This window comes from Urtica dioica, chromosome 12, assembly GCF_054948205.1.
Source record: "Urtica dioica subsp. dioica isolate 48M chromosome 12, U.dioica_male_clone48M_v1_H2, whole genome shotgun sequence".
In the NCBI taxonomy this organism is placed as follows: Eukaryota; Viridiplantae; Streptophyta; class Magnoliopsida; order Rosales; family Urticaceae; genus Urtica; species Urtica dioica.
The window spans coordinates 22110765-22127976 of record NC_142767.1 but is presented as its reverse complement, the minus strand read 5'-3'; the positions used below and the strand labels follow the sequence as shown (position 1 = coordinate 22127976).

The 17212-nt window shown below is 34.5% G+C and overlaps 3 protein-coding genes and 2 non-coding genes across 5 annotated transcripts; 1 reads left to right on the top strand and 4 right to left on the bottom strand.

Moving 5' to 3' along the window:
• Positions 1-1288: 1288 nt before the first annotated feature.
• Positions 1289-4392, bottom strand: LOC149380406 (O-Glycosyl hydrolases family 17 protein). The gene is made up of 5 exons (XM_089602313.1): positions 4170-4392; positions 3232-3880; positions 2580-2925; positions 1738-2074; positions 1289-1627 (listed from the first exon to the last, which is right to left on the bottom strand). Exons 1-5 carry the CDS (start codon positions 4312-4314, stop codon positions 1605-1607), a joined length of 1500 nt encoding a protein of 499 aa, XP_089458439.1. The 5' UTR covers positions 4315-4392; the 3' UTR covers positions 1289-1604.
• A 6932-nt stretch (positions 4393-11324) lies between these two features.
• TRNAG-CCC (transfer RNA glycine (anticodon CCC)) lies at positions 11325-11395 on the bottom strand. The gene has a single exon. It is a non-coding gene; the product is annotated as a tRNA-Gly (tRNA).
• Positions 11396-13182: 1787 nt separating this feature from the next.
• Positions 13183-13253, bottom strand: TRNAG-CCC (transfer RNA glycine (anticodon CCC)). Its single transcript has one exon. It is a non-coding gene; the product is annotated as a tRNA-Gly (tRNA).
• A 405-nt stretch (positions 13254-13658) lies between these two features.
• LOC149380403 (Tetratricopeptide repeat (TPR)-like superfamily protein) lies at positions 13659-15354 on the bottom strand. Its single transcript, XM_089602392.1, has 4 exons — positions 15197-15354; positions 15033-15130; positions 14709-14955; positions 13659-14103 (listed from the first exon to the last, which is right to left on the bottom strand). Exons 1-4 carry the CDS (start codon positions 15315-15317, stop codon positions 13880-13882), a joined length of 690 nt encoding a protein of 229 aa, XP_089458518.1. The 5' UTR covers positions 15318-15354; the 3' UTR covers positions 13659-13879.
• Positions 15355-15847: 493 nt separating this feature from the next.
• On the top strand, positions 15848-16484 carry LOC149380402 (uncharacterized). Its single transcript, XM_089602648.1, has one exon. The coding sequence runs from the start codon at positions 15975-15977 to the stop codon at positions 16230-16232; it is 258 nt and encodes an 85-aa protein (XP_089458774.1). The 5' UTR covers positions 15848-15974; the 3' UTR covers positions 16233-16484.
• Positions 16485-17212: the final 728 nt, after the last annotated feature.

Genomic DNA, 17212 nt, shown 5'->3' with positions numbered 1-17212 from the left:
AGATTTAGTGATTAAGAAAAACTGCTGGTTTTTTTATCGAATGATGGTTGATGTACGTACACGGCACAAATTTATAGCAAAGCATCACAAAAGCAAAGCATATAAGAAAAAAAAAGTCCTGCATCACTTGTGAATAACCAATTTTGTCATTCCAAAACACTATATGAAGAGCCATATCTTCTTGGAGAGATTCGTGGGCAGTCTGAAGCACATGGTACGCACGCACTGCTCCCATCTCTTCCACCGCTGCTGCCTCATCGCCTGGCTGCTCTCCAATATCTCCTGCCCTTCTTGCCGCAACGCCGTCGTACAATAGACATTTTTTTATTATTATCAGTAGTGTAATATATCCCACATTGGTTGTGTGTGTGGATGAACATGTGTTTATATATCAGTTGAGTCTCTCCACTTAGTACCAATTGGTTTTAAGATGGAATTTAACATGTTATCAAAACCTTGTCCATTCACACAATTTGAATTTAACCCGACTCACGCATAGCGTGAGGGGGATTGTTACTCGGTCTGGTCACACTACGCGTGAGAGGAAGTATTGAAGTGAGATAGTCTCACATTGATTGTATGTATGGATGGACATATGTTTATATATAAGTTGAGTCTCTCCAATGAAATTTAACAAAGATTTCTATAGAGCTTTATCATGTTTATTTGTGTTCAAGACCCTTGCTTAGTCTCATATTATTATGATTCATGTATATGCTTATATGACAACTTTGTCACAAAAAATCAAGAGTAATTGAGATTCCTATTGAGCTTGAATTTTGGCTCATAGAAATCATGTAGCAAATTTTTCTTTTTTCCCCCTTTTTTAACTAAGTTTATTCTTTTCTAAAAATATTTTTAAGGCTATCTTTAACTTATTTAAGACATCCACATAATTTATTTACGCATATACATCTTTTCTAAAAATATTTTTAAGGCTATTACAGTTTCTTTACACTTCAAAAAAAAAAATATAAATAAATAAATAAATAGTGTCAAGTGTAAAATATTACACGATCTGATCAAGGAGGTCATGTGTCAAGCATCGCTAGAAAAAAAAAATTATTCAATTGCAAAATTTCTTCCATAAGGAAAGCCAGAGGAGGCTAGAGGCTATATTTAGTAGCTCATTTTTTTTTCCTGTAATTGTCCACCCAATCTTCCTAAATCGAATTTATCACCTTTTTTTTTTTTTTTTTTTTTTTTTTTTATAACTAGAGTGATTAATCAGTTTTTTTAATGAGCGTTCAAGACTCACAACTAAAAACATAAAATCGCGTTCTATAATATAAAATTAGCCAGAGATAAATTCTCACGTAAATCTCATCAATTTACAAACTTATCCTAAAACTATTTACATCCTCTCTACATTAATATCATTTATACAGCTCTATCAATTTCAATCAAACTTATTTATTATAAAATCATATCCGTTAAAATAATCATTTCATTATCACATATTAATTAATAAGGATCATTCTATCTAAAAATAAACCGGTTAATAGGTTATATTCTATATTAGGAACAATATTTGCATCTTTTGAACAACATTATAAGTGACCTCCTTCAGCTGCGTCTTTTTGAAACGCTTGTAGCTGTGCACCTCAATATTTGCATCTTCCATAGCCTATATTCCAAGAAAAAAAATTTACACATAATAAATAAAATCGATCTCTCTCGAAAACAAATCCTTCAAAAAGTAAAGAAATAAGCTAATAATAGAAGAGAGATAATTACTCGGATCAACGTTTGTGATCGCTCCAGTTTGGTCGAAATCGCAATCGTAGCCGTTGGTACCCATGACTTGGTAATACAAGTTCATGGCAAATGCGGCGTGGGCTCTTACGGTATTGGGCTCAAAACAATATCCGTCTTCTTGGATCGGCCCACAGTCGAGACCCAGCCCACAAACGTAGTCGATGTTACTCTGCAACGCCTCAGGCTCGGCCCATCTTTTAGGCAAACACCAAAGCTTTTCTTCCGAGTCGTGCGAAGGTGATGGGCTTCTAATTGGGCTTGAGCTTGGGCCATGAGCTGGGCCTTGAGCTGGATTAGAAGGTACGTACGATCCGGCCTGCGTTAAAGGAAAAGAATATTATATTATCCTATAAAAAATTAAAAAATAATATTTTTAGAGTGTAACATTTTAAAAAATAGTAGTTATTTTAAATCTTTTCAAACATAGCGTTTTTTTGAAACGGTAAACAATTATTTTCTTTATAAATGAAACTGTTAAGAATAAAGTTAATATAACCAAAAACAATAAACAAATTTTTAAATTTTTTTATAAACATCAAGAAAAATATTTTAAAAAATTGCTATTTTCGCACAATTTTAAGCACGTTATTCTTGCGATAAAAAAAAAAGAAGTAAGTACGTATATTCACAGGAACTAGGATAGGTAATACGAAATGTGAATTTATTTTGTTTAAAAAATGAATAAATTAGATTCAAAATTCAGAATATTTTCATTTGAAAAGAAGAAGAAAGCAGAAATCGCTTAGGCACACAATATTCAAAACGACACTACAAATAACAATGATCAAAACTGGTTTTGGGTTTATAAGAGAAAATGCTACCGAGGGTCGTAGAATGCCAATATCATACACCGGTGTAAAGTCGGGCCTAAAAAGCCCAAAATTCCTCTCACATAATGGGCCGGGCTTGAGATCTTCATTGAAGAGCGCAAAGATGTAAGTCTCGAACGTTCGGTTAGGCATCAACGGCGTGCCAACATGTGACGTCACGTGCTTCACGAGATTACCGTTGTACTCTGCGGCGATACTCTTATCCACCCCAAATTGGGATTGGTCTCCTCGAGAAGGCCAACCTGTTTCTGCAATAACGATCTCAATACCCGAAAAGCCCAAACCCTTCATAGCCGAGAAAACGGCGTCCAATTGAGCGTCCAACATGTTGGTGTACCTAGGGGAAATTACAAAAATAAAACTTTTTAACGGTAATATTTTTAAAACAACTCGTATTTTAATTGCTTTAAAAAAAGTTGTTTTTCAAACGGTAAACAATTATATTTGTTCTAAATTAAATTGTAAACAGTAAATAAAGTTAAATAGAGTCCAAAACATTACAAAAAAAAAGTTTTTTTAAAATCTAGAAATGTAAGGGTTTACAACTTTAAAAAGTTATTTTCGTAATAAAAGCTTAAAATATGCTACTTTTATAAGAAATTACAAAAAACCGGCTATTAGAAGCAATTTCCACGTGTGTTACCTAAGCCCGGTATTGCCGTCCACAACCCCAGAATTGGGCCTGAAAAGCGCGTAGTCCAGAATTTGGGGCGAAGATCCAAAAAACGGGTACGGGTTGACCAAAAACGGAGACCCGGTTTGCTCCAAAAACTCCAGCAAGGGCTTGATCACGTGCTCATCGTACCCTTGCCTAAACCTCCCAATGGAAGGAGGCGATGACATGGACAAAACGCCAAGAGAGTGAGGCGTCGTGACCTTCACGCGCTTTTCGAGCCCGGCCTCCGCGAGTGCGGAGTGTAGGGCCCGCATCGCGGGGACCAGTGCGGCAATGAGCCTCTTGTCTGCGGTCGAAAGCACTTCGTTTCCGACGAGGATTCGGACGATCTTCGTGGACGGCGCGTAGGGAGCCACGTGGAGCTCGATCCAACGGCTGGCGTAGGAAGGCTTCGCGAGGCTGGGGATTTGGTCGTTTGGGACGGTGACGGTGACGGCGATTCCGGTCCCGGCGAAGGCGCGGAGGATTTCGGGGTCGGAGTCGAAGAGACGGATTCGGGTTATGACGGTGGATTCCGTTAGGAAACGGGCTACTTCCGTCGCCGGAGGGAGGTTATCCGCCACCGTGCCGTAGTTAACTCCGATTGGTCCGAAGTCTCGTTCTTCTCCTCGTACAACTATTTAATTTCAATATTATTGAGAGAGAGAAGAAACAAGTGCGACAAACGAAACAATGAATGAATATTTGATATGACGGTTTTGGAGTGTTACATATGTGAAGCATGTGATCGTGTCTCAATTTTTGTGTCACGTAATAATCAAATGACAGAATCACTACTATTTTCTATTTTGATGGAGTCACTACTATTTTTTTTAGTACTACCCAAAAAAAAAAAAAAAAAAAAAATTGACACTCAAAGTTTAGTATGCCTTGATTATATCTGTAGAAAAAAAAAAAAAAATTACCGTGAAAAAAGGTTGAGGCGAGATACAGAACTGTAAGTGAGAGTGAGGTTTTTTTAGTTTTCATGACTGTTTTTTTGCTTGAACATTTAGAGAAAGGTTTTCTTCTGCGTTTTTTTGTTTCCCCCTTCTTCTTTAGAGTAAACATTGCTAAACATGTAACTTAAAAGACTCGTAGGTGTATATGCTTTGCTTTGGGATTGGTAAACGGATATATCTTGATGCCAACGGCTTAAATTTAGATCTAGGCCAACTTGAGTGATGATGAATAATATAGGGACTATTTACAAAAATCACTCTTGAGCTCTTGTACGAATAACCCGATGCCTTTTGTATTTGAAAATCGTACCTAAAAAATCTTAAAAGCCTGTATTGTATTAAATATACTCCTTCGTCGACGCCGTCAAATTTAACTTCAATGTACAGAATACCATCTAGCCAATTTCATAACATAGTGTAGTATATCACCAATTCATCTTAAATAGAGTCATTCCGTATTAACAATCACTAGGACAAAAATCGTCATCGGGTGCGACGGATGTCGCACCTAATAGCCCAATAGTCGCACCTAATAGTTTATTAGGTGCGACATTAGGTGCGACAAAGTCGCACCTAATCTCCCGTCGCTAAAGGCATTAGGTGCGACATGTCGCACCTAATAGTCACACATTTAGGTGCGACATTTTCGGTTGCGACAATGTCGCACCTAATACGTTTTTTTAATTAAAAAAAATTACAAAACTGGACGGCGGGGCAGCGGCTGGACGACGACATGCAGCGGGGCGGGACGGGGGCTGGCGGGGCTGGACGCGGGACGTGCAGCGGGGCAGGACGGCGACGTGCAGCGGGGCGGGACGGGGCAGCGGGGCTAGACGGCGACGTGCAGCGGGGCGGGACGGGGCGAGGCCGCGGGGCGAGGCAGCGGGGCGGAGCAGCGGGGCGCGAGAGGGGGCAGCGGGGCGGAGCAGCGTGGCGCGGGAGGAGGCAGCGGGAGGCACGGCAGCGGGGAGGGACGGCGACGGCGGCGGCTGACTGGCAGAGAAAGTGTGAGACGGTGAGAGAGAGAGTGTGTGTGAGAGAGAGAGACGGTGACAGAGAGAGACGTACCGGGGAGGGACGGCGGCGAAGAGCAGAGAGAGAGACAGATCGAGTGAGAGAGAAAGTGAGCGAGAATGAGTGAAAAAGAAGGAAGTTTGGGTTTAAAAACCCTAATTCATATTGGGTGCGACACTGTCGCACCTAATAATCATATTAGGTGCGACAATGTCGCACCCAATATGATAAAAAAAATCGGCGGGATTCGGTTGAAAACTTTAAATTTGAAACTCATTGGGTGCGACATTTGTCGCACCTAAAGGTATCAAGTGCGATAAATTCATATTAGGTGCGACAATGTCGCACCGAATAGCACTAAACATTAGCGAAATTTTTAGTCATCCGGATGAGTATCCGGTGCGACATGTCGCACCTAATATGAGCTTAGGTGCGACTTTTAGGTGCGACATGTCGCACCTAATACCCTTCCGCACCCAATATGCTAATTTGTAGTAGTGAATGGCGAGCTTTGCTTGGTGTAATTTGTTCTGAGAACAGTCTGACCGCTAACTTCATTCCAAAAGAGAACAAGAAGAAAGAACGCCGCTCCTGTACAGCCCCTTGCGGAGATCTCCGATCTTCGTCGGCCCCTTCAAATCGTCCCCGGCGTACCATGCGTTCAGCAGAGGAGATGCTTAATAATGCCTTTTAACGATACAATTATCGATCTTTTTTTTTTATTGTTTATTAGTCTTTTTTTATTATTTTACTTTTAATAGGGATATTTAGGTAACTTTTCCACAAAAAAAAAATGGTCACATAACCACAACGTGTTAAAAAAATTAGATGTCCGTTAAAAAAACATGATAGAATGATTATAATTGATACAATGCAGATTTTTAAGGTTTGTTATGTACGATTTTCAAGTACAAGAAATATCGGATTATTCATGTGAGAGTTCGGAGGATTTTTGTAAATAGTCCATAATATAGAGAGCCTTTATTATTATTATTATGAGGGAGCACAATATCATATTCCACGTTCAAATTTTAATTAACAAATAGATAAAACCTTGAAATGAGAAAACCTCAACGAAGATAGAAACCACTAAATTTTAGAATTGCAACACCAATTAATAGTGTAAGTATTTATAATCCCTCTTTACCGAACGGTTACAAAATACTCCCAACCGAGGAGATACCCACTTATAAGGATTATTTGGCTCTAAATTTTATAGGGTTATTATTGCTAGGACCAACATATCTATCTATATCTATATATATATATATATATATATATATATACTCCTTGGAAAATAATTAATTAATGCTCTTACAAAGTTACAAAAATATGAGGCCTACAAGCTGACCTATAAAACACTCTTGCTTTGTAGTACTGAGTATAATCTTTTCTTACATAATGGAGAAGGAATATGTACGTTTGTGTGTCCTTAAAAAGAAGGGGATAACTTTAGGGCATGGATAATCAATAAATATACAAAATTGATTACTTTAAGATCTTGATAGATATATCCTCCAAAATTTTGTATTAATTTATAGGGCTGAGGAGGGCTTTTCCCTTCTAGTTTTTTTTTTTTTTTTTTTTTTTCAATGACTGTTATTTTTTATCATAACCAATAAAAATTTCAGAAAGATAAGCTTTGCAGGTGGAGACCAAATCATACAGGGTGCAGAAGGAAGCAATAATAAAGGAAAAAGAGATGTATAACAGATTTTATTTGCGTTTGTGGTCCTTAAAATTTACGAGAGCTTCAGAGGTTAGTAAAACAAAAAATTGTACCAAACAGTCCAGAAATTCGCTTAAAAAAATAATAATAAAATAAACAGTCCAGAAATTCGCTTAAAATAATAATAATAATAAAATAAACAGTCCAGAAATGATAAGATTTTGATGCTCAGGTTTTAAAAATAAACAGGCCAAATAGGCGATCGAAGAGATTTTTGGTATGAGTTTCGTTTGGAGAATTTTGGAATTTGTGTTCGCGTGTTTTGAAGTTTTGTTTGGAGAATTGTGCGCGTGAAAGTTTTGTTTGGAGAATTGTGCGCGTAATTTGAACCAAGGGTATGATAGGGATATGTTATTGCTTATTAGTGGATCGAACTAATTACTCAATTTAAGTGATAGTTAGGCTAAAATTTCAAGGAGTTGTCCAATTTGAGTTAGATAACTAACCCGCCCTTTAAAAAATCTTAATTTTTTACTCCTGCCTAAGTTCACATAATAGTTTTGGTCGGTCCTGTGTCTTCTCTTGTTATTAAAATTTTGTTACACCCACATAAAGTTTAGTTTCTATTTATTATTTATAGTTTATATTATTCTCATACGTCCCCTTATTACTCAATAAAAAAATAAATTAAAATGTTTAAGTTTGCATTCCACACGGGATTTACATAAAACTATGTGTACTTAAATTGGCGAACAGAAAAATATACCGAAAAATCGATAGCCTCCAAATTTTATTTTATTAAAAGTGAAGTAAATTAATTAACTCAAACATATTAATTAATTTATTTTGGTCTAGAAGACTATCTTTCGAAGTAAATTAAATTAATCTAACTAGTTAATTAATTTACTTCGGACTAATAAGTTATTTTATTAATAAAATGAAACTTTAGTTATTTTTTATAAACTTCAAAAAAGAAAAGAAAAAAGAAAGAGGTCAATAATCTATAGTCACACACAACCTGTAAAATTGACGTGATCCTGAGAAAAAGTTTTATAGTACGTGTCAAAAATAGCTATATATAATTATATATATATATATAGTATATATATATATATATATATATATATATATATATATATATATATATGTAAGACAGAGTAGTAAATACAACAACAATGTATGACAAAAATTTGGCTACTTGGTAGTGGAATACTGGAATGATCGTTCGGGATCATTTGAATTATTCAACAGTCACTCTTCTCTGCAAAAGACACAGGCATGTCTGTATCAAGAAAAAAATCGAATTATAGGGTTAAATATTTTAAATAACTAGATTAACGCGGTTACATATAATATGTAACTTCGTTAATCTAGACCTGGATATAGATATAGCGCCTTACAAAATGAAAAAAAAAAAAAAAAAAAAAAAAAAAAGTTACTTTACTGTAAACAAATGAATAATAATCATAACATAAGTAACACGACTGGTTTATGATATGGCTTGGATAGATAAATACAGATAAATATCATATCTCACATGGCGTGACAGATATGGTAATTTATTTTGTTAAGAATATCTTGAAATTAAGTGACTCATATATCTACAGTACGTTCTAAAAATTTATATTATCTGCAACTGCAACTATAAACAATCTTGGCGAAAAAGAAGAACAAAAGGAAGAAAAATAAATAAATAAGAGAGCATCAAAGACAGCTTATAGTACTTTTAAATCTGTATGAAAAGCTCTGTCATGTCATGTGTGAACTTCAAAATCCTCAACTTCATAATATTTCTTTCCCAAATGAGCATCTCAGAAATCAGCACCGATTTGACAGTGCGGTCTCTGGAATACTCATTTGAGCAAGAAAAATTATGAAAAGAATATACTCTCTCTCTCTCTCTCTCTCTCTCTAAATTTTTCTCTTCTCTTCTCATATACTAATAATTGACAAGGGTTCCTTAAATATAGAAGTTTCTCGACAGAACCCTCCGCGAGGTGGGAATTACCAAATATGCCACTCCATCAACAACTACAAACCTATTTGTGTGCAGAGAGTAGCAATGAATAGAACGTACTATCTCCGAAGGGTAATATGGTAATTACAGTCATGTGAAACAAATGGTTGACGTTTGACAATCGGTTCGGTGGTGAGTCCGTGAAGATACAAAAAATAATGGGGTTGGGAATTACACACGATTTTAGAATGGCAGCTAAAGATGGTTGTTACAATACATTGAACCAACAACCAAAACAAAACCTACTTATCAATGTATTATTAATACAACTCTGATTTATACATAAGTATCAATTTTTATTTATTTATTGTGCACGCATGTAGTTATTATGCACAGAGATAGTTGCGGAATAGCTATATAGTTGGTACGTTCTCAAGATGATGAAACATCATTATACAGTATGTACATATAATCCACCAGTAAAAATCGTAATAAATTAAAGAAGCGTCTCTATCGTGTACGGTGTACGTACATTGCAAATTAAAAGGGGCACTTGAAAAACCGAGCTCGATATTACCTCACTATCAAATTTAATGTTGAACGCTTTAAGAAATATAAACTTTTGAATGGGTAAAACATTTAAAATATCAATTTCGAAATCATTTAAAAAATAAAAATAAAAATAAAAATAAAAACTTTAAAATTATTAAAAAAAATAAAAGCAAAACCTTCGAAACGGTTAAAAGATCAAGACAAAAAATTTCGAAATCATTAGTGTCAGAACAGGTTATTTTCAAAATTTTGCTTTTATTTTTATATTTTCAAATGTTTTGCCTTCAATTTTCTAGGGATTTTGAAGTTTTTATTTTCATTTTTTTAATTATTTGAAGTTTTAATAATGTATTTTGGACACTTTACGTACTAAAAAATTTGATTTTTTTAAAATGTCTGGTATAGAGTTTGTCAAATGTGATGTAACATTAAACTTGATTTTTATTCGATAGTCGGGGTCACTTTATTTTAGCTATCATTTACAATGTATTATTTTCCTTTGAAAAAAGAATTATTTATCTACAAACAATTTTCTTTACGTTTGAAAAGTTAGTTAAACGTTTCTTAATTGCTTACGCCTACCCCCAACTTTATTACTTGTAATATATATATATATACACACACACACACACACACTTAAACAATATTATTTAGTATTTATATTATCAAATAGATTATGAGTTCCTTTCGCACGCAACTTTAGGTAGAGCCACGAAACGCTTAAAAAGAACAACCTAATCCGCGACTCAACCTATGGGTTCTATAACTATAACTTTATCACAAATGATACTTTAGTATGATAAATGAAGAAGAAAAAAAAAAGAAATTGAATAGTCTTTATTACAAGGAAAACAATAATATTAATGCAATATTTGCAAGGTCAAGTCCTAGACATTCTCTCTCCAAAATCTCATCAATGAAGTATTATATTTCTCTAGATCTCATTAATCTCGTTCTAAGCGGTTATTATCTGCAAAGGTCATTTTTTTAGTGGTGTTTGGATACGAAACCTCACCTCTGATTTCTTGAGTTTGAATCTCGAGTCTGTTTGAAGTCAAGGAGTTTCATTGTCAGAAGATTGGCATATGCGAGAGTAAGATGTCTTATTGAGGATCTTGAGTTGTTAATTAAGAGTATGAGCCTTTAATTTTAGCATTTCTTTTGAATATTTTTTCCCTTCTTGTTTTCTATTGTATTGTGTTTAGAATTTTGTTTGGTATTTCCACATTTCTATTACGAGAAGATGGAACAATCAACTTTCAAGTTTTTCAGTTAGATTTTAAGTGTATAGGTATTTAGACGTTCTTTCCCGAGATAAGTGATCCTCGTATGTTTGGTTTCTTCTATCAATATTCGAGGATTTATTAAACGAACCATCAAATCACTTTAAATTTGGTGTGTTTTATAATGTATTTTATGCTATCCTTGAGTCTTTTACGATTTTGAGGTCTAAATTTTCTCGTTTTGATTTTTTTTTTTTTTTTTATCAGAACCTCTTTTTTGGAGTTAGGTATTTAAATATATCGGAGCTGTTAAGTCAGTAGCTCAATAATCTATCATATTTTTTAAAAAAATAACCAAAGTTTTATTTCATTGAGAAAATAACTAACCAAAGCAAAATAAATGAAACTTAGAATTGACAACAAATTTCTCATATATATTTGGTATTAGATACCTTTTTCTAATGAAAACGTTATCTTAAAAAAAAAAAAAAAAGTGTGCATTTTAATTGGCTCAATAATCTATCATATTTTTTTAAAAAAATAACCAAAGTTTTATTTCATTGAGAAAATAACTAACCAAAAGCAAAATAAATGAAACTTAGAATTGACAACAAATTTCTCATATATATTTGGTATTAGATACCTTTTTCTAATGAAAACGTTATCTTAAACAAAAAAAAAAAAGTGTGCATTTTAATTGGCTCTGCGCATCCAGGGAATCGAACCCTGGTCAGTACCGTGGGAGGGTACTATGATACCACTACACCAGATGCGCCTAATGTTAAATTCCAGATTTGTTTTATTTCTCAAAATTGAACTATTTGTGATTTCTATAAGATGTTAGACATTACTTGGAAAAATATTCTATTGAATGTTAATCCCAATTTTCCAATTAAACAACATAATTAATATTTGGTACACAAAAATAGGCTTCTGCAACTTTTTTCAAATGTTTTAATTCAAATACGCTATTGCTATTACAATTTAAAAAGGATTTTTTTTAATTTGTGAAAAAAAAACAATTGAATAATGGTAAATGGTGTAACAAAACAAAAGCATAGTTATTTGTTCGTATACATGTATTGGACCAACGCACAATTTCACTCCTCTTTTCTATATTCTGACAAATTCAAAACATAAGAAGAAAGAGAAGAAAACTGAAAAAACAGCTAAAACGTTTTGATAAAATCTTTCGGTCAATTTACGCGTGTAAATATTTGGTAATAAGTATTTATCAAAAAATTAATACAAATTGACTAAATGATAAATCAAAACAGTAAATAAAGTTATATACCTAATGGAGATATTTGTTTACGTTTCTCCAACCGTTCGGATTGAAAAATAAGAATGGTCCGGCGGCCAACCTAAAAGTAATAGAGATTAATCAATTATTATTTTTATATATATAAATAAAGTAGTAGAGCTTGAAATTATATGAAATTTCTTCCCATAATTAGTCTTAAGTACAAAAATCTAACTAGGACATCGAAGTTGAAGTTGAGAATGAAATTGTTCATTAACATTATGCACAGATGACTACTTATGAAGAGGTATTAAGCAAAAGAAATTGTTGATTATGCATTCCAAAAAAAAAAAAAAAATGAATTACCTTTCGGGCCATTGAAGGCTAGCGATGGCGCAGTGTGAGAGCAGAAATGATCAAGTAGTGGCCATTATTGGCTGAGAAAAACAATTAGCTAAAATCCTTGGTAGGTTTATATATATTAAAAAAAAAAAAATTATAACCCCATTGTTAAACTTAGAGTCTGGTCCTAGACTATCAGCATACAAGTTCTTAGAATTGACATTCCAAGAGCCTGATATCATTAGGTAAAAAAATGTTTTAGTTGCATAAACTTTATCACAAAGAGCTTGTGTGTGTCGTTATATCTCTCCGCATATATTTTGGAAGAGTTCATGTTCTCGTTTAGAAATAACACGAAAATAAAAATTTGCTGGCTAATACATATAACCCACAATTGTCTTTCATTCCACCAGAATATATTTATCCAATTTACACAGACCAGAAAGTGCCTGAAAAGCAAAAAAAAAAAAAAAAAACAATTAAGTTGAATTGGCTTAAGCGATAAGATTGACAAAGCTCATTCCAAAACAGCTTGACTTAAATATCACAGCCTAGACTTACAGCTCCCAAGCATTTATAAACATTCGAGATAGTGAGATTTCAAACTGCAATGATTCAAGCATATAAACAATATATAAGAAAAACCAACCAATACAATTATTCTGGAAAAACCCAATAACAGAAAAGATAAGATATTAAAGTTAGTATGAGAGATTATATACAATACAGAATGATGGTCAAACCGAGCGACACAACGTTGCTTTGATCTGCACAATTTTACAACCAACCAAAAAAGAAATTACAGTCCTTTTAAATAACCCCACGCAATAACCTTTTTTGTGCTCTAAACGGTATGCTTTGAGGTCCCGATCTTGAAAGGTACTTTCGAGTATTTTACTCGTTAATTTTCTAAAGAAATGCCTGGTGATATTTTCAAAAAGAAAATATTAAAAGGAATTGAAAATGTCAAAAGAAATTGCGCATCCAGGGAATCGAACCCTGGTCAGTACCGTGGGAGGGTACTATGATACCACTACACCAGATGCGCTAGCTGGTGAGGTAAGTTATAATTTATTAAAAAAACTATTATTGTCATTTTTTTTTCAAGTATGATAAAGAGGTCTGTAAAGATAATAAATGTTCTTGGATTAAAATTTCGCACAATTATAGTAATATATAACATTTAAATTATTACTTGGATAAGCAGTATTTGAATGATGATATCGACCCCAATTTTCAAATAATATCACATCTTTCAAATCAAATCAATGGTATCTGAGAATAGTTTCGTTCAGTTTCAACAGTTTGAATTTAAATATCCCTATTACAATTTCAAGACGTAAAAAATGTTTTTTATTTTTTTAGTAATGCTAAAATCGAAATGGTGTAACAAAAGAAAAGCATAGTAATGTCTATACATGTACGTTGTAAAAATTCAAAACATAAGAAGAAGAAGAAGAAGAATAAACCTGAAAATAGCTCAAACAAATTCGTAAGTGAACCTAATTGTATTGTATCAACAAATATAGAACTATATTTACTCATCAGTGACATAATACACTTTAAGCAACCTCAGGCTAAGATTCTTTCACTCGTCCGTTGACCCAGAAATTCAGAAGATAAAATTAAAATCGATCATTCTTATTATGATCAAGCAAATAAGATTGCGATTGATCACCGGCAACCGAGCTCGGCTCTTCCATCGGGGTTGATTGATTTGTTGGTGCAAAGCTTCTGAAGATCAATGTAGCCAATTATGGTGTCCTCAAACACCGCATTGTCAAGCTTCGCGTCTTCAAACGTTGACCCCGATAGCACTGTGTTCTTGAATATTACTCCTTCAAGATCGGACTTTCCAAAATTTACCCGATCGATCACCGCGTTTGTGAAGTCCGTGCCTGCCAAGATTAAAAAGAGAGGGACAAAGAAAACTTAGGACCAGTTTTCTTTAGCTAAGAAAAAAAAAATTAGCTTTTATTCATGATTACATTTTCTAGGTTTATCATAAAAAGGAAGGGAAAATTTTCGTACTATAACTTTTGATTTGGAAAATTAGGACAAGGATATGTCACATGAATAAGATACTCTTAGGATAGTCTTAAACAAAACTAAGAACGTCGTAAATTAAATTGTACCAAATCACCCATCTTTCAAAATGATGGTATACATGGTCTGAAACAATTTTTATTTCCCTGAACGTGATCAATGTTCAATTTCTAAATTGTTCTCTAACGTCCCAATCTAGGTTTAGTTATCTTTTTTGTATACTATATGATATTTAAACTTAATAAGTTGAGTTGGCTATGTTAATATGTAGCATGTTTAGGTAATATGATTTAAGATTAAGATAAATAAATTTGTTGAGCTACTATTTTAATTGAAATTGTAAAATGAAATAAAAAATATATATAAAAGCGCAGATGAAATTGATTAAAACGATTAAATTCATGTCTTAATTATTTCAAACTATTTAAATGTGTCCGATTTAAGAGAAATGACGTACCCTTGAAGCTAGCTTCAACGGCGTAAGCCTTGGACATGACGACCTCGGACATGTCGGCGCCGTCAAACTTTGCGCCGACCATGAGAGCGGCGGCGAGAGACTTGCCTTTCAAGTTGGACTTGTCGTTTGAGAAATCGCAGAAGCGCAGGTCCAGCGGCTTATCGTACACCCCATTCGCCTGCCCTATCGTGTTCCCCACAAACGCCTTCTCGCACCTCCCCACCTCCGTCGACAGCGGCGGAAGCCTCTGTCACCGTTCAAATTACCATTAAGTCCTCCAAATGTAAGGTTACGGAAATACCCCTCTCCCGAGGTTAAATTTACCTGACTGGCAGCCACGACGGGATTCACGGAAGTGATAACCCACGCAGCTAGAATTCCACAAGCGACGTTTTTTACTCCGTTTATTTTCTCTATTGGACCTGAATGAACGCGATTAATAAAATTAAAATACTCACTCATAAATTATAACACGATTGAATTCTTACCGGAAGAGCAAAGAACGCGATACGGCGTTGGAGTGAGACTGATACGGCGGCGTTTAATTGCGTCGTCGAATCGGAGACGGAAACTGCTCTGTGAAAGTGGGATCGAAGAAGTTGAAGCCATTTCTTCTTCTTCTGCTCTTTTTTTTTTTTTTTTTCTGTTTTGGGGTTCCTCTTTTTTGGTTGTGTTGTGTCTGTTTCTCTTATCCGTTGCAGAGCTGGTTGGATCACGTGACGTGGCATGACACGTGGGATGGTTGCTTTTTCGGAGTGTTTGGAATTTGGATATGAGGATCGTTCCCCGCCCGGGTTTAGGATATTTTGTTAGCTCAAGCTCCTTAAACGACATGTTATTTTGTGAGCTCAAGCTCATAAAACGACATGTCGTTTCCTTTCTTTATCTCTCCACAAACGACATGACACGTGGTATTGTATGTCGTTTTTTATTGGTGAAACGACATGTCGTTTTTTATTGGTGAAACGACATGTCGTTTTTATTATTGAAACGACATGTCGTTTTTATTGGTGAAACGTATTGAAACGACATGTCGTTTTTATTGGTGAAACGACATGTCGTTTTATTCACAAATTGAAAAACGAAATTCCTAGAAAGTCAGAGCGAGATTCTTTAACCCTTTTTAATTAATTAGTGATAAATTACTGATTCCAAGAAGCCGAAGAAAAAGGAATTAATTAAATCAAATTCCCCAACCTCGTCTTTGTCTCTAAAGCTTTTGAGATTGAGAAGAACAACTCTCTCTCTCTCTCTCTCATCGCCGCAATGGAAAACCACGGACAGAGTACCTGTGAGAAGCTCAACGGCGTGGCTGGAACCCTCGGAGCCTACGTGGCATCGGCGTTCTTCGCTTCTCTGGAGCGGTGTTCGTGCATCAACCTAGAAACCGCCGACGATTTCGACGCCGTCGAGGAATTAGAGAGCCACGATCGGCCTCTCATGCTCTCCAATTCCCGATCCGTCAATCTCGCCGATCACCGACCAGCTCCGCCGCAAATCGCCGCCGTCAAGCTCCCGGTCTAACCGATCAATCTCCGCCTTAGGGTTTCGTGTTGAGCTTCCTGTTTCTTTTCTGCTGTGTGCTTCTGAGTCGAAATCTTAAATCGTTGTGATTGTTGTGCCTAGCTCTGTTACGTGATTTCTTGAAATCCGAAAGATGGCTTGTTTGTTCATTTCTTTTTTTTTGGTGATCTTCTTAAGGAGTTGAATTGGTTTATCCAGTAATTGTTTTTTAGTTTTCTTCTTGCATGAATTGATTTTTGACTTGTGAATTGTGATGTGCAAATTTCAGCGTGATTGGTGTGATAAATTGTGACTGATTTGAAACCTTTTTTTTTTTTTTTTTTATCTTTAGGATTTGAAACCTTAAACACGACTAAATGAAAAATGGGCGTTGAGAGCTTTTAATTTAGGTAATAAAATTGAGATTGTTGCACATCTAAACACGATCCTCGAATATTGACAATTTTATGATATTTAATTAATTTAACCTTCGAGGACGTATTTCAAAGGAAATATAAATCATCAGGATTTTGTTTTTTATACTCATTATTGTCATAATTTTCCGAGACTTTATTTACTTTCGATAATTATTTTAAAATTTCATTTATATCTAGCTTTTAATTTGTATTCGGACAAGTTCCAAACGTATTCCAATAATTAAAGGCGCGTTTTGTTTTATTAAATGCTTGCTCATTTTAAAATATCAGGCAATTGGTATGCGATTACACGCAAAATTAAAAACCGAATATTATTTTAAATTTCATATTTTGAATACCGTTCAAAGTTTGACTTGGTCAGGGTTTTTTTTTTTTTTTTTTTTTTTTTTTTTTTTTCATGTAAGACTTAGACGAGTATGTATATACATTTTATGTATAATCACATTGAATTAAGATGGAATGAGTTTTACTGTAAATCTCAATTTATTAAGACAACCATAGGTTTGGGCTTTTAGTTTTGACGGGCTTTATAACGTCGATTCAAATGACTAAAAAAATATATGT

Bases quoted from the DNA above. Each gene is read 5' to 3' on its own strand.
- LOC149380406 (XM_089602313.1), bottom strand. From the start codon at position 4,314: ATGTTTACTCTAAAGAAGAAGGGGGAAACAAAAAAACGCAGAAGAAAA. The intron at 2,926-3,231 runs GTAACACACGTG...AATTTCCCCTAG, and splicing joins GACGGCAATACCGGGCTTAG to GTACACCAACATGTTGGACG. The intron at 2,075-2,579 runs GTAGCATTTTCT...CCTTTAACGCAG, and splicing joins TTGGCATTCTACGACCCTCG to GCCGGATCGTACGTACCTTC.
- LOC149380403 (XM_089602392.1), bottom strand. From the start codon at position 15,317: ATGGCTTCAACTTCTTCGATCCCACTTTCACAGAGCAGTTTCCGTCTC. The intron at 15,131-15,196 runs GTAAGAATTCAA...GCGTTCATTCAG, and splicing joins TCGCGTTCTTTGCTCTTCCG to GTCCAATAGAGAAAATAAAC. The intron at 14,956-15,032 runs GTAAATTTAACC...GAACGGTGACAG, and splicing joins CCGTCGTGGCTGCCAGTCAG to AGGCTTCCGCCGCTGTCGAC.
- LOC149380402 (XM_089602648.1), top strand. From the start codon at position 15,975: ATGGAAAACCACGGACAGAGTACCTGTGAGAAGCTCAACGGCGTGGCT.